Source organism: Falco biarmicus, chromosome 1, assembly GCF_023638135.1.
Source record: "Falco biarmicus isolate bFalBia1 chromosome 1, bFalBia1.pri, whole genome shotgun sequence".
Lineage (NCBI taxonomy): Eukaryota > Metazoa > Chordata > Aves > Falconiformes > Falconidae > Falco > Falco biarmicus.
Window position 1 is genome coordinate 57,237,668 of NC_079288.1, and position 23,929 is coordinate 57,261,596.

Below are 23,929 nucleotides of genomic sequence, written 5' to 3' on the forward strand. Positions count from 1 at the left end.
CGATTTCTTTGTAGAAAAAGGACATTTTAGTAATTTCCACGAGATAATAAAATTAAGATCACGAGCATGATAAATTACCATTTCCTTGCATTTCAGAATCTGTCAAGGTAATACTGTCTCTCACGGCTACATATTTTTCTATAGAAAATCTCAAAGAATTTACTAATCTGTTCAAATTATCTACCTAATGTTTACGGGGATAGCTAGTAGCTAAGAACTGAAGTGTCTGCAGAGCCCTTGACCAGTGATTGAGCGAGTTGAATCAATTACTTGCTAGGATGTGCTTGATCATGTCTTGCCACTGGGTGATTTTTCTAACCTAATTTGGAAGCTTCAGACAAAGGGATAAAATTGCCCTGAATGCTAATAAAGACCAGGACTGAGGCAGCAGACAAGATCTTCACAGTCTTGATGCAAAATCAGGGGAAGCTGAACTTGGCATGCTGTGACATGCCTTTTTACTCTATGAGAACAGTAATATTTACCATTCTTTTGATTATGAATTTGAACAATAGTTATAATAGATTACAAATAAACTTGTAAAATAAGTTTGGAGAAAGGTGCCTGACTTGTGGCAACTACTAGACAAAGTATATGCAATTGAAGTGCAGCTGGCACAAAATTTGATTTCTTGCACTCTATTTAAGAAGCAAAATGCAGAAACTGTGTCATTCATTGTTTTGTGGCTGTTATTACACCATAAGTGTCTCACAGTTAATTTTAGACTTCAGTCTGAATTCCCTAAAATGCTCAGTTCAGCTGAAAAAGAGACAAAGCAGTAATTATAATGACATTATCCCTGCATCCTCTGGCCTGTGCAACTCTGCTTCCGTATGTCTAATTTCTGTCTTTTTCCATATTCTGCCTGCTGTAACTGCCCACTGATGGCTTCCAGGAATGCACTGTGCTGCTGTTAGGCCCTTCTGCAGAGGTTCTTGTGAACCTTCTGGAACTGGACACACATACTGTGCTCAGTACTCTCCCACATGATGCCAGTGATTATTTCTGCCTGAAAACTGGGAGGACTCTGCCTGTAGTTTACTGCACACTGTGGTCTAATTTTATTTCCTGCAAATAAGAGACTGGCATGGCATAAAGATTTTATTGGCATTAATATATGCATTATTAATGAATGATTTAATGGCATTTTGTTAAAAGGGAGGTGGTCTTAAATGTCATGACTTTACCCCCACAAACTCTGATAAAAAGTGAAATCATATCTCTCAAAGTTAACCGCTATTTAAAATCAGCTGAAATTACCGTGATACTTATTAACAAACCCCAGTCTCTTAGGTTCTTAGCCCTGATACAACATTTCTCTTCATGACAGGATGCATGTGTTTCATTCCTTTTGGGAATGCAAGGAGAGGAGTGCTATAAAACATTAATGCTTTTCATTTTACATCTGCAGGTCTATGTAATAGCTTCAGCCTAATGCTTTCTGAAGATTTAATAAAAGCCAGGGGAAAGGGGTCTTGTGAAAAACATCCATATAGGGTGGTGAGGAAAGAAAAATTGATCCAATTTCATTTAGATTAGCGAAGATGACACTTCATTGGTAGGAGTGATCTAATGAATAAATTGAGAGTGCACTGAGGTTAAGGGAACATCGTAAATGTAATTTATGAGATGCTGTTATGATGGTGAGCAAGTATTAGAGGCTATCGTGAACAAGGGCTGTTTGTCAGAGGCCTGATTGCATACTTAAGGTTGTGTTCGAATTTAAATCCTTACATGTCACACATCTGTTACTGAACAGACTCCAAATTTGGCCTAGTGATCCCTCCCTACAGGAGGATTCTACTTTTTATAAAACTTTTTGAAAAAGGGAACTATATAAAGTTTCTATTCCTGTCAGTTTTACTCAAGTAGAATTATTTTACAGACAGTCACAGATGAACTGAATACCATATTCCCTCATCTTCTTGATTAGGTTTACAGACATTACAATTTCCAAATACAATAACCTCCTATTAAAACGACCCCACTGAATGACCCTTAGCATGCAAAAGAGGCAGAACAGGCACAGAAGACAGTGGGTGACACAATAACCACCAAGTGCAGCACCCTAAGCATTCTGCAGCGTGCAGTCTGAAAGCATCTTCCTTTCTGGTCAGGGGGCAAACATGAATTGAAGACTGTATATTCCCCAAGGAAGTGGAGAGAATAGCAGTGTGTATAGCAACAAAAATGTGAATCTACTTGACTTGACAACTGTAAAGGGAAAACTTACCAAAGAATTTCCTGGTATTTTTATCACCGTGCTGGAATTGTAGCCTATGAACCTTAAACAGTTAGCAGGAAGCTTTCTTTTGGGCTTGGAGAGGAAGACACATGCAAAGGCACACATACTGAGCTGCAGTTAACCTGTATAGAGGCATAGGTGGACACTCTGCAAATAATACAGTTTCAAGTAGTTTTAAAGGTATTTTTGTCCATTTTTGTCGTGTCTATTAGAAGTGGAAAAGCTAAAATAGAATTTATTAATTCTTACAAATGCCAAAAATATCTAGACTTGTCAAATATATTCTATACAGTGTCCTGTAAAATTAGTTCAGTGAAACTGTAGCGTAGAAATCTGCAGGGAGGCATTTTCCACCTTGATCATAGGCACAGTGCAACATCCTTCCTAAAAACTGACAGAACTTGCAGGTTCTGAGGAATGCTGTGCTGACACCAAGAGCTGGGACTGACCTAGTTGGACCTGGTTACTTGTACAAAACAGTAGAGCTAAGGAAGAGTTGCTGGCATCTGTCAATAGTAAACCCTAACTGATACCAAAGCTAAAGGCAAGAGCAGGATTTTGATCAACAGAGGAGGGTTTACTCCTGGCTTTAGGACAGTCAAGGAGAAGAAAAAGGAAACTGTTCTGGGAATGAGAAAATCAAATGGGAACTATACTGCAACTGACGGTGCAGGAGGTGCCCGCTACATAAAATGAAGAAAGCCACATTTGAGCTTTTTGCTCCCCCTGCTGAAACGTTTTGGCAAGGTATTCCACAGTAGCGTTGCCAGTCATTTCCATAATCCACAGCTACACACAACCCGTGTTTCTGGCAAGGCCCACAGGATCAGTGGGTACGTGCCGAGGGTGCTAGTGCTGTGTCCCAGTCACCGCTTCCTCCTGACACCTGCCTTCGCACAGCAGCCCTTCTGAAAGCAGCTGAGAACCAGGCTCCTCTCACGTTGCGCCGTCCCTCTCAGCACTGTGTTTTAAAGGCTGTTCATTTAAAGTATTAGTTTTCTGATCAGAGGTATAAAAATGTTGTGGCAAATCTGAAAAGCCTCCACTCTTGAAAGTCAATCCAGCTAGCCACATCTTGGAAAAAATCAGCACTAACTGGCTATACTTTTAGAAAATACCTGGGTTTTTTTTCTGCAGTTAACCAAACGCAGGTCTGAGGAGGACATGATTGTGGCATTTTCTCAGCCAGATGAGCATTAACTTAGGACAAAGCTAATAGGAGATCCTGGCTGACCCATGAATCTTGATTTGAGAAGAGGTCTGCTGCTATTGCTGAGTTCCCCGGAAGGCGCTGAGAAAGAAAGGGACAACTCATTGCCACCTTGGCCTTGCCTTGTCAGCAGACCCCACGTGAGAAGAGCTCTCCCCTCTGTCCTACAGTGGCCAGCACCAGCACATAGCCACTCTCAGTGGCCGAAGAGCTTGCTCTCCCTCCCCTGACATCACGTTGTGCAAAGGCTGAGGTACAGAGGTGACGAAGCAGCAGCTATCCCAATCCCATACAACCCCCTCCCAGCTCTTACAGCCTTCCCACAGCCCTCATCCCATTATCAAGCTCAGTCCTTTTTTTTCTGCCAGCACCAGCAACACCTGTATTACCACAGGCTGTGATGACCCAACTGTCTCTTTCAGGACTGAAGTACCACTTACTGTTTCTTGCTACGACCAGAACTGACAGTCCCTTGAAGGCACAAAGGAGTGCGTGAGCTGTGGGGAAGAACAGCTACAGGAAAAGGCAAGCTTTGGAACCTGAACGAGGAAGGAGAGGGAATCGCCAAACCATGGCAGGACTCGCTCACTGTGTGTCACAGTTTCTTACTCAGAAGTTGCATTCTCTCAGCTGTTGAACTCATCATCTCACAGCCCAGTTTCAACCATCAAGAAGTTAATCACATTAGTCTCCATTTTCTGCTGGTTATATTCCACCTCCTAACTCCGCTCCACGCCTGAACGATTCTGATCCTTTCCCTGGCCTCACACCCACACATTTCATGTAACTGTTGACTGCTGACTGCTCAGTGACTCACTGCCTGGCCAGCCTAGTCACTGTACGTTCAGCTATTTCATCTCTTAAGGCACCATCAACACATAAAAATGTTTTTATAAAACTCCACCAGGGCTGCTTTTAAAATAGCAGAAGTAACTGGTACTTGTTTTGATTTCCTCCAGAAAGATTACAGACATGCTGTGTTTACTCAGCAGAAGCATAAGGGCTGAAGGACCATACTCCTGTAGATATCTGTCTTACGAAGGTTCGCAGGCCTCTGCCTCTTCTCCAGCCTCAGCACCTTCCTCATCCTCCTTGCTGTTTTTCTGAGCTTTCTGCAAAAGTCTGGGCCCTGCCAAGCCAATAACCAGGGCTCCAATTGGAGCAGTGATCAAGATAGCCAAGAAAGCTACTGTCAGTACATCCATTCCGTACTTTTCCAGTTGCTCATCCTGATGACTTCGTGCTGTATCCAGGGCTAGAGAACCTATTGCAGCCTGCAGGAAAGAAAACATTGCTGAGATGGAGCAGGTAACCTTTAGCACTGATTGAGGGGGAAAAAGGGACTAATCATCAGTCAACTTTATAACATAAATATAACACTTTTAGTACATTTGACCCATTTGTTTCTAGGCAGTACATAGAAAAGTAAATGTTTTATACTGAACAGAAAGGTTTTCACTTGGCTACAATTTGAATTTCCTAAGCTAACTTACGAGTTCATCTGGATTCCCTCATGTGAAGAACATTGCTTAGCTGCCATTTTAGCCACATTTCTGGAGGATGTGTGATCAATCATAAAATGGTCAGGGTTGGAAGGGACCTCTGGAGACCATCTAGTCCAACCCCCTAATGAAATGGTCCAGTATATTACGTATAGGAACTGTTACAGTGCCACACTTTGAGAATGCATTCTGACAGCAGTCAAGTAGTAGCAGCTTCTGAAAATTTAGTTCACAAATCTTGCAATAATCCTTGCCTGTTCTGATTATTAACTTTTGTTTGCAAGTAATCATGCTATTGAGGCAAAGTCTAAATGACTAAATGATCACGGAAATAAAGAAGCAGGAATGCAGCCAGCCTGAGGCTTCTCTAGCAATGCCTAGTGGCTGTCAGACTACCCCTTACCAAAATGACCACAAACTGAAAACCCATTCTGAGCCTCTGGTGTGACTGTCCCTGCAGACATGTCATGTGTAAGAGGGAAACACTTCTACCTTTGAGAGTTCTTAGAATCTATATGTAAAGGCACAACAATCTGCAACAGCTGAGAAATAGTTAAACTTCCTATGATATATGTTCAATTTGCTGTCATTTTATTAAGAGTGCAACCCAGGATGCAAGCAAAACACCTTCACATAGAAGGTTTTCCATGCACTTTTCAAGTAGATTTACCATGGTTTAGAATATGAACTGTCCATATACTACCCTGTCCTGATCCGCTCCCTGTTGGCTCCCCAAAACCACAGGGAATAAGGGTATTCAGGCCACGTGTACAACAGTATTTTAGGCACCTGTTTACTGCTGTGCTACTTAAAACTTTGCTAAGGACAATAGCTATAGCCTGGAATGAAGGTGATGTTGGACTGTTTACCTGCACAGTGGCCTTGGGAATCCATGCCAACGAGACAAATACTTTCTCCTTGAAATTAAACCCAGCAAAACACACCATCAGGAACGTTGCCATGATTCGCACAACTAGGGCAATGCCTAACGTAGCAACACAGAGCCCTGCAACAAAGACAAACACTTCTCAGAACTGTTGTGTACGGGTGCCTGAGGTGAACAAGCCTCATAAAACAGTAGCTTCACAGTGGGGTTGGTTTGGTTTTGGTTGTTGGTTTTTTTTTTTTTTTTTTTTTGGGGGGGGGGGGGCGGGTCAGCCATAGTCTACTTAGTTTTAGATTTCTTTATAGAGATTCTTTGGAAGCCAGTAATGAAAGCTGGATAGTTAGTGAATGATCTTACCAACAGTTTCAGGCCTAAGAGACGTAACAGATACTTCTGCTCCAATTAAACCAAAAAGAAAAGGTTGAAAGATGTTCCACGCAACTGCAACAATTTTTTCTACTTCCCTCTGCAATGAAAACAAAAGTAATCTATAAATTCACTAAAACATGGCCAACCAGACACAGCATTTCATTAAAGGACAAAGTGAAAATGTATCATCAAGATTGTCCAGAATTGCTCCTCCTTTGAGCTTAAAACATTCAAAATCAGCTGCGCACCTTTGGAAAGTCAGAGTGGGTCTAGCTCTGCTAGTACATACACACTTGCTATCTCAAGAAAAGAAATAAAAATCACTGATATTTGAACAGTAACAGAGCAGTTCGCAGAAAAGAGGAGGAAAATAAAGCATAGTTGATTTTCAGTATTTAGGAAGACTTAATTTGAACAGCTTTGCCATTAAGTTTCTGAGCCTTTGGGAACAGCATGCTTAAACATGTTCTTCCATTTGTATCCGCACAGTCAGACCCTCCCAAGCTTCAGTCCTGCTCGTGCTGCACTGAGAGGCCTGTCTCTGTATAAGGAGCAAAGTTAGACTGAGCAAGTCTGAAATCCCATACCAGTAAAAAGTGTTGAACTTCCCAGTGCAATGTCTCGTACAAGGGCAAAGCCAACTTTTTTCCTTGGGTTTGAACTTTACACCTACAATTTTCCTAAATGAGCTACTGCCAGGATAAACTAGAATCTTCCCCTGACGTGCGAAGGTACACACAGCATATCTAACAGCACTTCTTTTTTCATTAAGTGGGTTCTGCAACAGCAAATGAACCTTCAGGCTAGAGTGTGTGGAAAATGTAAAGTGCAGTGCTCTGTCACTTAATGATCAGCCTAGACACGTCCTGCCCTTGCTGTTCTCTCTGGGACTCATCCTGCGACATCTCTTGCTCTTCAGTCAGTGGAATGGTAGATGACTGTAATACAAAAACTTCTGTAACCTTAGAGGGAATGAAGTGGAAATACGCACACTTCTAGATGTTTTTCTTTATTTCCCTCATTTGTCCTTGTTATCTCACCCTTTTTTTGGCCGAAAAAAAAAAATCCTCTTTACAGATGTTAGCATTATTTCAGCCTGTTTACTGCCCATTTAACTGTTCCAGCAATAGGTACAGCGTTCCTTGTTCTCTGTGGACAAGTGTTTGCCAAGTGACTTCCACCAGAACAGTAGACGGCAGTGGCCTTTGAGAAGCTCAGCAGGAAAACCTTGGTAATATATATTGTGTATACAGTATGCAGACATCTCTGACTGTATGTGATAAAAAAGAGCTAAGGCATTTGAAATCAACATCCTTAAGGCCAAGAAGCTTCATTCCCTGATAAAAGAATTTAAATGAAGCATTTATAGTTTGTGTATACTTTTTAAGGTCCTTCCTTCTGAAATGCTTTAGAAGCTTTTCAGTAGAAAGCTTTATCAGTTGCAATGTCCTTAAGCAGCCAAGTCCCAAGATGAGGTTTTTCTTCTTTTGAAACTGGACAACACTGTAATACTTTAAACAGAAACCATGGTTTCCTTTTTTGTTTTAACAAACCTTGAGATCTTACTGAACTCAGGGTCTAGATGGGGATAATAACATGGACTGTGCTATATTTGATCCCCTTTCCTTTCTCTTCTTCTCCCCTTCTCCTAGTGCGTGTCACAACGCTACAGCTGTGGAGAGAAAGATGCCCTCAAAACCATTGAGTGTAGATGGTATCCAGCAAAGGAGGCAGTAAGGCATGCCAGGGTACAGAAATGCAGTGGGACAGCAACAGCAAGATGAAGCAGGGTTAGCAGCTAAGAGAAAGTGGCTAAAAACATTCTGTTGTATGTTTTTTTGTATGGCCTTATATCACCATTTATTGTGGGCACCCTGCCCTCTAATTTATCCAGAATACACTGGCTGGGATTTGGGAAAGATGAGAGAGGATGGTTAATTACCGTTTTATATTTTGGTCATGTGCACAACTGTATTTTAGGCACCTGTTTGTAAATCTTACCATAAAGTGAGTGTGTGAGGCTACAGGCACTCAGAGAGCCAGGACATAAAGCTTTGGATTCCTAGTCAAGTGCCTTGACAACTAAATCTCTTCTACTTAAGGCTTAAGCATGTCTAAGAAAAGCCTGTGAGCGTTTCTCTGTCAGTATGTTAGGCTCTGTATCGACAGATAATCACATACATGGTAACTTTCTGTCATGCTAAACATTAAAGACTTCCAAAATAAACGTAGATTTTTTTAAAAAATCCATATACCCCCTAAAGCTTCATAAATGCACCATTACCACTCCCGACAAATGCAAACTCCTGTCAGGCTGTACCTTCAGAGGAGTTTTGGTATGACATGCTTTATATAAACATTCACCTTTTCATCAGACCATCCCACACCTGCAACAAAAGCTAAGACTAATGTGCAGAGCCCTCCTGATCCAGGGAAGCCAAAGTAGATGCTTCCAAAAACAGCAAACATGGACAGCCCAAGTACAAAATATGATCTCTTCCATGCCAGAGATGCCTGCAGCCAAGGAAAGAGACAAACAAAAAAGTAAATTTATTTTAGAAATGGAGGAAAAAGGTTACTTCTGTTAATTGTGAAAACAACAATTTGAAAATAAAAATTGCCATTAACCATTGTGAAATAATCAAAGCTTTCAAGTGAGATGAACCGATCAGTTGAGTTGAGGGGTTTTTTGGACATTAACTCCTAAGAAATTCAGATTTTGGAAATTCAATATTTTCTTCTGACCATCCAAAAATCTTATTGCCAATAGGCTTTTTACATCACAAGGAACGTGATACTCTAACAGCCCTGCTTCAACTCTGTGGCAGCAGGATTTTCTACCTGTGCAGTCCAGAACTAGAACAGTTTCTCCAAGGAGAGGTGAAACCCTTGCCACTAGATGTTTTTAAGGACAAGTCAAATGAACATTTGCCAGGGTCACTCTAAGTTTTATTTGATCCAGTCTCACAGCAGACAGTTACATCTTTGCCATTGTTCCCCATTTCTATTTATCTGTTTAGCTCCTGTATCACACTTCTTATGTTATTTAATAATAAGAAAATCTGGTCTCACTGAGGACAATAGATGCTTTGCAAATTGACTTCAGTAGTCCAGAACATACCTACTTTCTTCCACAATTTTCTGTTCAGTTAATTGCCCCTCAATAGTAAATTAATCTACTGCTTTATAAGAGCTTAATTTTTCTTGAAAGTAACACATTCTAATTAGCACCAAATTACATGCCAAATCACTTAAAGCCTACAATTGGCCTGCTTTAATTGTTTACTTCTCTAAGATATTTCTAGTAGGCCTGGGATTAAAAACTGTGTCGCACATCAATCCAATTGATGATTATTTTACTGTATGAATTAAGTATCAGACCTTCTCTGCTTTATGTGTGGACATTTCCGTCACTTTCAATGACAGGAGAATGGTGAGCTGGGTTCCAAACCCTGCGTCAGGAAGGACTGTCAGATCATACATGGTTATTGCTGCAGTAAACAAGTAATCAACTCTAAAACGCATCCTTACCTGACAGGCTTTGCAACCTGGAAGCTGTTAGCACTGCACTAGCTTTCCCCAAAAACAGTTTCATGTGAAGCTTGGAAACGAGTAACTTAGAAACATTGTCCCTCAGCAAAGAATGCCTATTTAATAAAAAGGGGGTTTTACTGGGTTTTTACCTGATCGCGGCTTGGGAAATAGCGAACAAACATTCCCAGAATCCCCCCAGCTGCTATGCCAACAGCAACCTCCAGCACTCCACGGAGCACGTTGTACAGAGTAGAACCTATTTGGCAAAAGAAAACGAGTCTCAGTAAGCCATACACAGACCCTTCACGCACCAACCACACTAGAGACCTACAAGGCTGATTCCAGGACAGTGTCTGCTTTAAATCAGTTGGGGCGAAGGGGTTCAGGAGGGAACCTGTGGGCCTGAACGAACAGGGTTGTGCAACTTTCTCTCTGAAAGCTAATGCTAAGAAAGTGTGCCAGAGAAGCCAGAGCAAAAGCCAGTGCGAGAACATTGCCAAACCCAGGGAAATGTGAAAGCAGAACGTTGGGCGTGCAGGGACCAGACTTGGCAGCTAAGGGCACAGACAGGGGAAAAATTTCTCTGAAAGTTGTGATCCACAATTCAGAGCAGACAGTGTTATACCAAGACTTTTCATCCTGGGTAATTTCCCTCTCAATGTTCAAGTCTACACACAAACTTTGTAAGAAGATGTCATTAAGTTACAAACCAGTCAGACATAACAGAGCACACATTCATCAAAATATTCCTGTTTGTTCTGGATTTCACCATGTACAGATTAACCAGCATACCAGAAGAGAAAGCCATCCCAAGGCAAGTATTGAACCCTGTGATAGCCAGAATGTCATCAATGCTGCCAGCTGCCATTAGCAATGTTGGGACGCCCTTCTCCACTCCGTATCCCCCAGCTTGTAAAATCAGCATTGAGGGAACCACCACAGCAGGTGAGACTGCACCTAGAACAAAACTGAAAACACACAGGTTCAGCTTCTCTTAAAAAGAAAGCACTGAACTAAAACACGTCAAAATATTCTGACACCAGTTCTTTTAAAGTATAAACAGACCTTTACATGAGGTATTTTCCTTGCCTTTCCCTGCTAATTACAAGCAGGGATTTTTTCTATGCAGAATTGCAATCAGCTCTTACTTCCTGCCCAACTGAACAGCATTAAAAGTAAAGGGCTCCACAGACTAAGACTTGAATATACACTGCAGGCCAGTTATGCTCCTTGGTAAATGTCTCAATTGTCCCATTTAGGAACCCGGTTTAGACATGCTTAATGACTCAGTAGCCCAGTTCCTTCTCATAAAAATCAGTGTGTGGCAGAGGAATTAATCCACCTTGCTCCAGCATATAGGTCCAGACCAAGTCCACCATTTTAGATAGAACTAAGAGGAAAAGGTTTCTTCTTCCAGGATATTACTCCAGAATATAACATGCCACATCCTTGCCTTTGACTTGTGACAGGAAGACTGTCCTATGTGTATCTCTCTACGAGGAAATGCTGAATTCCAGCATGAAGATTTTCCAAATTGTGGTATCATCTTCTGTCCCTAAAAGCCCCTGTGCTGTGGTTAAAGACTCAGGGATTGCACCATCCTTCTTCCTTCTTCAAGTGCTCAGATCACAAACACAGAAGAGTGATGATGCAAGAACCCCTCCACAGCCTGGAAATGTGACCTTTAAATTAGCCACAGAGCCAGACGGGAATGGTAAGCAAACAAACACAGGGGCTAAGCACAGCTTCCTGACCGGCACTGAACTGAAGTCTCTGCTTAGCACAGGGAACTAACTGCACTTGGATCATTTAACTGTGGCGTGAGAACAGGCACCTTCATCATACAGGAGAGAAAAGAGTGCATTACCCTAATATAAATCCCCATTGCCATGGCAAATGCATGAACAAGTAGGCAAGAACAGCAGCTGTGCACGTTTCGGAGAGGCACGGTCCAAAAGAAAGCCGTAAACAGACTGCTTTCAGCTTCCTCAGCGCCTGCAAGATACAAGCACGTTCAGACAATCAGTACCTTCAGCTTTATAGAGAGGAAATACATTTACAATCTGATATGGTTTGCCAAAAGAATCCTCAGACGTGCGGTACAGGATGTGACAGCTTTACACGGGCTCAGCCAGAGAGGCTCAAGCACAACCGCATTTGGAGTTAAAATTCCAAGCGTGGCGGTGAAGCTCACTGAATTTTGACTAAGTTTGACAAGATTCCTGTACGACACAGAAAGGCAGAAAATACTGTTTGGCTTCTTGTGCTGAACAAATTAAATGTGAGAGGCTGAACAAACGGCGATCCATTTGAAAAGCACACCCTCAACACAGCTGGCTTGCCCAGAGTCACTTGAGGTCACTTGCTCCACCCACAAAAGATTTTGCCATAATCCCACAAGTTGCATCAGCACCCCAAAAAATTTTCCCCCCAAATCCACAAACAAATCATGAAAAGTTGTAGAACTACATCAACCTGGCAGAAGGAGCCAAGCATCTCTCCTTTCAGCTGTCTCTCACTTGATACCCAGTGCAGATCAAGGTCCATTTGGCTCAGCAACTTCTATTTAAAAATTTCTCTAAAACAGAGTATTTACTCACAAGAGCTGCCTTTAATAGTTAGACACAAGCATGACTCTGCTAGGATAGGTCCCTAATTTTGATGGAGGAGCGGGGGGATATAATAAAATCACCATGTCGCGCTTTTTACCAGCACAGTTTGTCCCAGCATAATTAGGGCTGAGAATCACCACAGCAACTGACATCTTTGTCTTCACAGCTTCAATTACACGAGGAACAACCATAAACTGCCACACGGAAGAAAAATGAGTCAAGACTGAAGTTCCCTCGGCAAAAAAAAAGGTGTTGTGGAATAGAAAGAAAACCAAGCGCACGGAACTGGGCACCCAAGCTCTGTTTAACAACACACAGTCCATGCTCATACAAGCATCAATGTCTTGGAAAAAAAAGATGATAGTAATCTAGGAAACCAGGCATTTTTCAAGAATAATAAACGCCTATTTTCCAAAATACCTAAAGCACTGGCGACTCTCTAGGTTTTATTTGGTTAAGAAAAATTAGTTCATTTGTTCTGAACTAGCTATACTTAACCTAAGTTTTATATAAACATTAAGCGGTCCCTTAATCTTAAATCGATAGGGGCCAATATGGTACAGCTATATTTCAGCCATCTGATTTTGGTCAAGCAAAACCTTGCCTTCATTTATTTACAGAACATCATGTTTCACAGTGTGCAGAGGAAAATTTTTTTTTGTTCACAGAAGCGTTACGGGCTTCATTGCGATGTAAAGCATTGTTTCTGTAGTGCAGTGGGAGTCATTTCTGCAATGAATATGTCGGCGTTAAAATGGCAATGATTAAAAAAAAAGAAGAGAAAAAAGTGAAAAAGGCACACAGGTTTGATTTTTTGGGTGGCAGATTATTTTTTTTAATTTGTGTCAACACAAGCAGTATTCTCTTTCAAGGACTGGGGATCTCTTCCATTGCTTGTTTTAGTTTGTCAGTGTGAACTGACAGGGAGTTTGTCGAGAGTGTAAACTCTTCCTGCCAGACCATGATAGAGTACATGTCCTCAAGGTGCTCTGCTCACAAAATTCAGGAAATATCTTTAAGGCAAGGGGGGAAAATAGTTACAAAATCAGTTTTCTTCAGGTATTTTTTGGTTGCTTGCCTAGTCTACAAATCCAACTGCCAATATTAACATACAATAGAAACTGTGCTTTCTGTAACGATATAATTTGCAGATCCTCTGAGACTGAACAGTTCTGTATTTTTAACAGAACCCATAATCCAATTTTTTTTGAGGGCTGTTGTACACCTTGCCTCACAGAAAGGTTGTTGCCATACCTTTGGGTCCAGGCCAAGTCCTGCTCTGGTCAAGATAATTGAAAGAGCAATATTCCTCAGTGCTGCAGACCAGCGTAGGTTTATCTGAACTATGTCACTAATGAATGGGGTATTTCGGATAAGGAAACCGGCAAGCAGCATCCCTTAAATGAAAGCAAATAAGCTCCTGTCAAATGATGTGGTTTTATTGCACAAGAAAAGCTTGCATAGCATTCTTAAAAATAAGACACCATATTATGTATTTATGAGAGACAAGGAAACAATTAACTTTCTGAATTATTAGCTGTGTTTCAACAATGGGGACTGGGGCATGGGAAGAGAGACATATTTTAAAGCAATGAAAGTGGCCTAATAACACACCAGGTCACCAATGAATAAAGCTGCAGGATGCTGACACACAGCTTTAGTGCAAGTCAACAGAATTCAGCTTTGTTCACCAGGTACAGGTCATACCTACCATAAGCAAAGACACCTCTGCATCTTTAAAGGTATTTTTCTTGTTAACTTGTTTTAGCATGAAAAAGGAAAAATCCTTTAATATTGCACATTTACCTCAGAAGTTGAAAACTGTTAGAAAATCCTCTTAGGTGTAAGAAATGCAAGTATCACAGGAACCATAGCACTGAGTTCATTAGGAAATATAATCTAAAACAGCTAATCATGGACCAACGTAGACATTTTAAAATGCTCTGGCAATATGACTCTTACACAAAGAGGGGATAAAAGGGGGGGGGACGGGACCCAGGAACTTTGTCTTATCCTCTATTTGTGCTACTTGTAAGATCCAACCTTTTGCAAATATTAGCAAAAGTATCTAATCAGAGACTTCCTACAAAGCTATCAGAACTGTAGTTCTGGAAAGATACTGAAAAGTATGGGAAAGGTTGACTTTAAATATATATCTGCAGAGATTAATTGTAGCTCCTGATGATTTAAAGGTATATTTTGGTGGCAGAAATGTGTATTAGCAATATTAAGAAACAGGAAAACAAAAAAGACAAAACGTAAACAAACTGTGCTGGTGGGTCCCAGCTTGGTCTGAGCCTTGGCTGTGGACTTGATTTGTCCCGGAACTTGCTAAACTTTGAGACACTGTTCTTCCTACCACCTCCCGGAAAAAAAAAACACAGTGGCATAATTAATCTGTGGTAGCTCATGACAATTATATCAGGCTAGCATAATGATCACATGCTCTTTGCCATGTTTGCATGAGGTCCAAGTCACTGGAGCTGATCTAGAGATCTACTTAAAGCAAAAACACTCCACCTCAAAGGATACCTTCACTGTTCTGCTCCATGTTGCCTGCTGCAGAAACCTCTCTGCAATGCATACCTAAGATACAGTGTATGAGTCGTTCCAGCAGCAATTTCACTCCTTTTTTCCTGAGACAGCAGCTCATTTATAAGGTGCTTAAGTGCTCACAGCCAGCCACGTTACACTTAGCTGCACCTAGCACAACTGGATTAAAGGCATCTAAGAGTACAAGATTGTTCTTTTTTTACACTAAAAATACAATTTACATACATGGTCTATTTCTTCTTCTGACTCATAGATTTCTCCAATTTTCCACAGGCTGGTGATCTGAACAGTGAACTCTGTCCTAAGCAACTCAACAGACGTGTGCTGTCATGCTTGGGTTTCTGTTGTTCAGTATTACTTGTCTGACAAGCAGTTTCATGCTTAACTCATAACTTTTAGATACAGATGTAATTAAAAAAAAAGTAGAATCCAAATGGTCAAGCTTTTTTTTTTTTTTTTTAAGGGGGTTGTTTACTTAGAATGGGCAGACTCCCTGTGCGTTACATTCTGCATTCGTATTATTGCAGGCATGCATGCTATATGCAAAACTTCCCTCCCTCTCATTTGAATTTCTTGCTTGTGAAACGAAGTGGTGCAAGAACATGTGTGCTGCCTGGGACAGAGCTGTGCATGAAGCCACCCGGCCCTTCCGTAACCAGTGCTACTATGCAAGGCACACCACCAGCCACCCAGGTTACAAAATCACACCCCTGTGCTACAGGGAGGTGTTCGTAGCCCACTCGGCCATGAAGTTTTACTGTCTGTCAACAGCTTTACTCATTTATGCACTAGGTATAGTAAAGGGGCAGTAGACAGCTGGTGAGAACCCAGAGCTTCATTTTTCAGCTTCGTTGACACCACGGCACTTTACAATATTGTACTGATCTAATCAAAACCTCCTCTAGGAAAGCAGTCTGAAAAGGTTCTGATGATGTTAGAATTCATGTAATTTTCACCTCCCATTTCTATTTTGCGTTTTTGTGTAAAATAATTCAGAATTATTCCTTGTGGTGAGTTTATTTTCTCAGGTTTGAGTTATCTTGAAATAAAGGAAGGAAAAGAAAGAAATTGCTTTGGACTACCAGTAGTAGAGAATTCCTGTAGTGTTTTCTTTGGAAAATATTTTCATTGTGTGAAGATACATGCGAAATAGCTCAGCAATAACTTCCTTATGAATTAATTATTCTACTGTAACAGGAGGTCTAGATTACGACTCCTGTTCGGTGACACTAAACACAAATTTTAAGTAACTGTGACAGAGGGGACTGAAGGACAATAACCTTTGCATCTGTTGGTACACAGTTCTCTGGCCCCCAAAGAGTTAAGAGCCTTAGTAACATATAGGTAATTTCAGAGCCAGTTTGGGGAATTTTGTACTTTCTCAGAGAGGACCAGATAAAAGTCACTTGGAAAAGCTACAGCTTTTGAGCGTGACACAATTTGTTTTTTCCCCCAATCCAAACATACCTAGCATGCGAGATACTACTTGATAGTTTAACCACCACAAATATGCAGGAAGAAAAGAAGGAAGGATCTCTTACCCAGAAGAGCGGGGAGAGGAGGTAGTGTTCGTATTTTAATGAATCCAAAAATTTTACCTCCAATGACAGCAAAAAAATAAAGAAACAGAATTCCAAACAGATTTCCACCTGGGAGACACTCAGTCCCAGTGATGGACCAAACCACAGCCCAAACCAGGATCACAACTGCAACTGGAACAAAACAAGAAATACTCACATTTAATCATCTCTCAGGGACAACTTTGTTTGCTATTAGATCACATTTGTTTTTCTACTAATGGAAAAGGTACCACAACTTTCAGAAATAAAATCACTTACCTTAAAAATTAGTTTAATCATAACACTATTTAATATTTGATGCTCCCTAAAACTGATGTTCTGATTTTATAGGGCTAAGATACTTTAAAAAATGGTAACAGGGACGTGGTTAGGGACCAAAACGTATTAAGTGAGCCTTGGGCCACCGTGGAAAGCATTTCACAGGTCCCAAACTTAAAGCTAGGATTTTCACTAACTTCTCTTGCATTTGCTTATCTCCCTTCAGCTACTTCAGAACCGCAGTAAGAACCTCCTGCTGTACAGCCTGGCCTATCCAAGCTAATGACTGCAGCTCCAGTCTGATTTTTAAAAGAATTTAACCACCACTTTTTGACTGGATGTGCTTGTGCAATACATTGCTATCCCTGGTGCGGGGGGGGGGGGGGGGCGCGGGGAATAATACCTGAAGGTGGTCATGTCTCTGGACAGTCTGAAGTAGTCCAGATATTTCCTTTGATACATCAATCAGAGAGGGATAATACATGAGGGGGGGGGGGGGGGGAAGGTCCTGAAAAGTATTATGATAACAGTAAGCAAAAATACTATAAAATATGTGAAATATTATGGTCTTTCCAGGTTCCTAGATCTGTTCCTAAATTTATCCAACAAGAACAGGCATGCACAGATATAAAAGCAAAATACAGAAGAAGGAAAAAATGTGCTGAATAAAAGGTACTGCATTTTCAGATTGGATTTTTCCTGATCTTATTGGAGGGTGACAAGTGGCAAAGGGAAGACCGGTATAATTCCAAACATAAAAGCCTAAGAATCCCAAGTAAGAGAGAACAGAGGCTGCAGAAGCAGGCAAAGCCACAGGAATTGTCTTTTGTTCAGAAAAGCCTTAAGTAACGGGCTAGGCAGGCACTCTTCTCTGCGAGCCTTCAGTGTAGGGCAAATCAGTTTGCTTTGCAGTTAGGATTCTTGGCTTTGCATCTCTAGAGTAATAAGGAACAAAAGAAGGTATCATGTAGCGTCTTGGATTTGTTGCCTTAATTCAATAAAAAGCCATTCAGTGTGCCAAAAATACCACTGTGTTTACAATCATCTTAATGCTCTCACACCAAAATGAACTATAAAGACGAGAATTGGGAGGTCTTTCTTCTGCTGAAAGCACTTTGCAATGCAAAAGCAAACCTACCACATTAAACACAGAAGAGGGGACAGAAGAACAAAATCTATGCATTCAAATCTTTGTTTCACCTCATTTTCTTTCCCTGTTACAACACTGAAACAAAAGTGTGGTACGCAAAACATAGCTGTTTCCCTGCATTATTTTCAAGGGCAATGGACAGATACCACACCCAGAGAAACAAGTACTTCTTTCTTACGTACCATTTGTCACTGTTTGGGCCAGTAAACCTTGTGGAGGACAAGTACATATTTGCCTCCATGTTCTTGCAGGTGTTGAAGACCCTGCTAGTGGTTCCGGAGGCTGCTGAGCACAGTGATTCAAGAGAGCAGTTTCTTCTGTTTGCACATTCCCATCAGCAGCTTTGGCATCTACTGCTGGTCCCTCCTGAATGCAAACAACAAGACTGTCTCAGGAGCTGCACCTCGTACATTTGAAGTAGTGTACAAGACTTACAATCAGCTGTGATGCACTAGATCCACGCTGTCTACAGATGACTATATTAACTAAACAATTGCTGTAGGAATGGTCCAGCTTTGTAGTATATTTGGGATTTTTGGTTATGCGTTTTTGCGTGGCATAAAGGACTGAATATGAGAGACCGTAGGACATTCACCTTTTATCTGCAACTGACAGGACTCCTGTCACAAATAGCACCTGTTCGGCAACAATATCAGAATATTTGATGAAGAAACAATAACAACAAGCCAGGTTCAGCTTGATTCATATACAAGCCAAATATTAATATTTTCTGTAATTTGATAGGGTTCTGCTTCCAGACTGGATTTCACAATACAGTTAACGATTAGCATCATTCCAGTGAGACAGTGTCCTTAATATACCTGCTAAATAACTTCTGTTGCAAAGCCTTGAATCAAAATAACAAAACCTACTTCTGATTAGACAAAGGTGAAAGAAACAACCGTTGGCCAGTGCAAGCACTACTCACGTGATCCATTGCTGGAACGCTCAAGCTGGTAAGTCAAGGCAGAGATGGAGAAATACTACACTGGGAGTTACTTCCTTGCAGAATGGTTCTGTGAAGCTGTCCTCTTATACCGATTCATCTACTTATCCATATTCATAGCCAAAGCACTTTTTGACCATTTTTGGATGTGTGTCCCAATTTTTGGGTCCTTATTTTTTGACAAGTTAATCATCTACCTTCCCTTATGATTATTCACCTTCATGTCAGCTCACTGTCATAGCATGGACATGGAATTCTTGCCTATACTGCGATTTGGCCCTCTTCCAGCAATAGTTCCCCATTTCCAATTATTTTTGTCTCATCTCTCCCTAGATATACACATATAAAAATATATATAGCTCCCTTACTCAGAGTCACAGTTGGAACACAAATCTTGTGATCTTTCAGCACAGAGTTCCTGGTTTATCTACCCTATGATTCTGTGATCATCAGCTACCTGTGTGTGTAAAGACAGGACATACAGTACTTATCTTTACAGTTAAGACTACATTGACTCTTAAGTGCCTTTTATGTTAAGAATTTTATTCTTACTTGCATTCACTACAAATCTTTTTGAAAGCCACAGAAGTTTCCAAGAACACTGGAAATAAATACATATAGAGGTCTAAAACTATGGAGTTTCTTATTTTTATTAGGCAAGAAAAGGATGACATGCATGAACAACTTTCAGCCAGCACACTGACAGGCACAATTTGAAAGCAAAGAAGCAATCTCAAGTCCATGCAATTCTCTTCCATAGCTGACTGTAAAACGTATGCTGATGCATTTTCCACTTCAAGCTGAAATTGCAACCATTGATTAGGAGCAACCCAACATACTGCAGACTTTTAAAAACATGAACATCTGTTAATTTTAAGAAATTCCCACTGAGGAGATTTCTCTTTGTATTCCCTTCAGATGTAGAAATTTTAACAGATGTAGGAAGAAAAAGGAAAGGAAAAGGATTCCCTCTGAGTAGAACTGTACTTTGATTACCTCACTTTGCTCATGCATGGGAATCATGCCATTTTTCTCACATACTGATGGCTCGGAATCTTCATTGTCATTTACAATAGCCTCCTTTATCATTGCGGCAAACCTAATGAAAGCGGTAAAGATAGAACAGTTAGAGAGAAGCAAATAATACTATTTTCCAGCTAGAAGACTTCTCAGTGATGTTGTCTCCTTCCTCATACATCATGTGAAAAAACCCTCACAGCCCAATTTGGAACTTAATGCTTTTTGCATGCCTGTGTATGTTGTGCGTAAGAACAAGAGACAGAAACTAACAGACCAGTATTCAGCTTAGAGAGTCAAGCACTAAAAAAAACATATCTAAAATTCTGAGTTTCAGAATGAGGATGACCTGTGCTAACCTGTTATTTACTCCTTAAAAGTATGGCTGTAATACCTATATATCTATTTGTACCTCCTATCAACACACGTTAATGGTTATTTGCTGTCAATACCACTTGCCAGGACCATAATTTCTGAAAGGGTCACAGCCCCTGCGTGCACAGCACAACCACATCGTAAAGTTAAGAACAACTATAGTTTCTAAAGCATACATGTGAGAGGACGCTTTTTCCATAACTTAAACGTGACCAGATCCAACTTAATTTTCAGGGAAATTTTCAAGAACATGGTTCTGTTAGATGCCACTCCAAACACACTGACTGAACGTCTGAGAAAGAGAAGATGCCTATTTGAATAAAGATTTAGGGCCATGCACAGCTTACACTCTATATCCAGGTGAGGCTGACAGAACGTGGCTCTTTTTTGCTGCTCATACCCCCATGGAGACACTTCTCAGACCTGGTCATTGTCATTGTATTTACACAGTCTAACTGGGCTACTTCTTGTCCCATAGATGTTAACAAAAGATAGCAGTGTACTGTTCTGTAGGTCAGATTTTTTTGTGTGTGTGCAAATATTTACTGTAGTTTCAGAAGCCTGAGCCAGCAGGAATGGCACACACATACCTGAAGATAAGGCTTGCTAGTGTTCTTTTCTGTAACAGCAAACATGTGCGTATATTCTCCACAACTGTATTCCAGGGTCGACAATGTTTTCTTGAAATCTTTCACATTGCTCTAGCTATATAAAACGCCACTCAAGTTAAGCCAGAACTTTTGAGCCAAGAAATTCCTGCCTTGCTAAATTGCTGGAAGCAAGTCAGAGACCCGATTCTGATTTATAAATATATGTTTGATACTTGGAAACAATTGATGCCACAAACAAAGACAGGGGCTACTGTTAATACCTGGGTGGTTTTGTTTGAGCTGATCTGATATGAAACTGGCTTGAACATGGTCAAGGCACAGAGTAAGAATACAGAGCCATAAGTAAACACTTTTGATGTGTTCTAGGGTAATAGCTTTGCTTCCTTTCCTTGTTAAATGTGAAGTGTTAATTTACTCAAATTCCTGTACTTCCCTCTGTTTTTTGATTACTACTTGCAGAATCTCAAAGCTTTTTATGAAAAAAACAAAAGTATCTCTCCATTAGGATTGTTCATCCTTTCATGGGGGCCAGGAATCCACAAACACCAGTCCACTAAATGGAACAGAGTGCACCAGCAACCTACCCGTGCCTCCCTCCTTGCCTTCACCAACCACTTCCCCAGGATGCACGTACTTAATGTCGTAACTCTGAAAGGGGCACGTGTGGGTAAGGGACAGATGTCGCTTTGCACCGGCAACATCCCAGTTCTCAGGCTCACGTAGTTGCTGACAAGAAACATGTTAACGCTCCTGAGAAGCCCGAGTCCACCTCACAACAGCTTCAGCTCCTGCTCCCGAATGCACTGCTCACAGTAGCATAATAGGAAAGAGACGGACCAAGTAAGCAGAGTGGATGTTCTGCTTAGCACAAAGGGTTTCGAGGTGTGAACGAGAAATCTGACAGTGTACGTGCTGCTGTCCTCACCTGTTTCGTGACAAATTTTCACCCTGTTCAGTCCTGATACCGCTGTTTCAAGCAACAGCCAGATGGATTAATGAGACCAAAGCGAGCAGTTAGTTTACCCACATCATGGTGGGGTTTTTTGGGGTTCGTGGGGTTGATTTGTTTGTTCCAAGGTTTGTTTGCTTTTGTGGGTGTGGATTGTTTTTATGGGTGATTTTTTTTTAATTTCACCCACAAACAAACAAAATCAGCAACCGAGAAATCACAGTGCAGAATTCGTACCCCAGGGTTAGGAGCCTCTGCCATGGAAACCAGCCAGCGACAGCCTTATTTTAGTAACTCCGCGTAAAGCATGCTTTCCTTATTTTGAAATAGGAAAGGTTTTTGTTATAGATTATTCAGATCCTCTCATTTTATCATTTTACTTTTTTTTTTTTCCTCTTTTTTTTGATGGTAGGGAGGCGGGATGCGCGGGAGAGGCGGGAGGTGCCCCGGTGCAGCACACGCACCCGTGTTCGCTCCGCGCCCCGCTCAGCGCAGCCACCGCCACAACTGCCAACACCCGGGGGGGGGGGGGGACGGACACATAAAAGACCGAAAGAACCGACAACCCAAACCCCGCACCACCACCCGCAAGGCACGAGTACACCCTGCCGCCACCTCCCTCCCGCCTGCCGCAAAGCCAGCCCGCAGCCCCCCCCCCGCCGCCAGCAGCCCCGGTACCTCTCCCGCCGTCGCGGACACAGGGCTCCGGGCAGCAGCTGGGCAGCGCGGCGCGGCGCAGCCTCCCCGGCACGGCGGGTCCCTGGGCTCGGGGGGGCCGCCCCTCCCCCCGCCCCGCCCCCCCCGGTGCCGCCAGCCTCCGCCCCGGGCCGGGCACGGCGGGGGCTCCCCGGGGCTGCGCGTCCCTCGGCGCCGCGGGCCGCAGGCTGGGGGAGGGGCGGCTGTGCAGCTGTCACAGCGCTGTCACCTCGGTCAGCCCAAGGCACCTCGGCCAGCCGCCCCTCCGCTGGGAGGGCCGTTCGTCGCACCCCGCACGGAGCAGGAATGTCGCCTCCCAGGGCCACGCTGCCACTCAGGCTGCCCACCGCAGCTGGGGGCAGGTGCAAAGAAAGGGTAAAGGCACGGATATTCTGCTCCGGGTGCATGCAGAACAATTGTATAGGAGAATATATAAATAATAATTTAAAAAAAAAATCTAACTAGTGCATGTGTGGTGTTCCCATCAAGGCAGTTCTTCAAGAACCACCAAGTGCGTGCACCTCGAGGCTATGAGACAGGCTGTCTCAGCCTCATTACACAAGCTACACTGGTTGTATGAGAGCAGGTTCAAACGCAGCATGTTGCTACTTCACTTGTGGTAGCATTACAAGAATTAAGCTGACTACAAATCCAAGTGAAAAAAAAACACCCACTTTTTTTTTAATCACACTAAGTTTTCCATAAGAATCCAGTCTGAGAAGTCTCTTCCCCCTACCCCATAAAGAAAAGTTTGACCTGGAACCTGAAAAGTCAAAACACTCCTCTTTGTATTATCATAGGGGTGGAAGGAAAACAAACAGGATTACCCAGCTCCGTTAAAAACAGGCCGGGGAATTAAGAGGTCACAAGACCATTAAGATGCATTCTCCTTTAAATAATTCCAGCAAGCCTGCTGGAAAACCCTCAGACATTAGAGCACATTTCAGAGTTCTAGCTGTTCGCACCCCCATGAAAAATGTTGCTAATAAAGCATGAGACAGCAGTCTCTGCTGATTTTATTTTTTTCCTGGGCCACCAGCTTCTCAGACAACCACTGAAAAAAATCCGTATCTGTTCTTTCAGTGCAATGTCCTTTTCTCGCAGGGCTGCTTCGACAGAAAAAAAAAAGCCATTTCTGAGTGACACCTGTATATTACAATCACCAGTGAACCAAAAATGATCAATAAGTGTAATGAATTTTTCTCTCCGATTCTTTATTTGCAGAATACACACTGCAAGTCTCCAGTGTCACCACTGAATCTCAAGAGAGATTCTCTTTTCAAGGTAAAGCCTTCTTACTTGAGAGGCAGGACTGTGGCCTTCATATTAAACTCTGAAACCATTGAAACAGTATCCTGCCAGCCTGAACTTTAAACATACAGATCTACATCAGTGAATATTGGTGGAGCCACTTTTGATAACATTGAATTTCTGCC

General features: G+C 41.9%; 1 protein-coding gene and 1 long non-coding RNA gene across 2 annotated transcripts; one reads left to right on the plus strand and one right to left on the minus strand.

The window, feature by feature from the left end:
• Window positions 1-1,088: 1,088 nt before the first annotated feature.
• Window positions 1,089-23,565, minus strand: SLC9B2 (solute carrier family 9 member B2). The gene is made up of 12 exons (XM_056327457.1): window positions 22,476-23,565; window positions 19,842-19,944; window positions 18,082-18,265; window positions 16,453-16,623; window positions 13,613-13,755; window positions 11,614-11,741; window positions 10,539-10,714; window positions 9,896-10,002; window positions 8,577-8,726; window positions 6,201-6,309; window positions 5,827-5,963; window positions 1,089-4,729 (listed from the first exon to the last, which is right to left on the minus strand). The coding sequence occupies exons 1-12, from the start codon at window positions 22,898-22,900 to the stop codon at window positions 4,490-4,492; spliced, it is 2,073 nt and encodes a 690-aa protein (XP_056183432.1). The 5' UTR covers window positions 22,901-23,565; the 3' UTR covers window positions 1,089-4,489.
• Window positions 4,631-13,600, plus strand: LOC130144236 (uncharacterized). The gene is made up of 4 exons (XR_008820071.1): window positions 4,631-4,763; window positions 10,525-10,691; window positions 11,216-11,460; window positions 12,525-13,600. It is a non-coding gene; the product is annotated as an uncharacterized LOC130144236 (long non-coding RNA).
• Window positions 23,566-23,929: the final 364 nt, after the last annotated feature.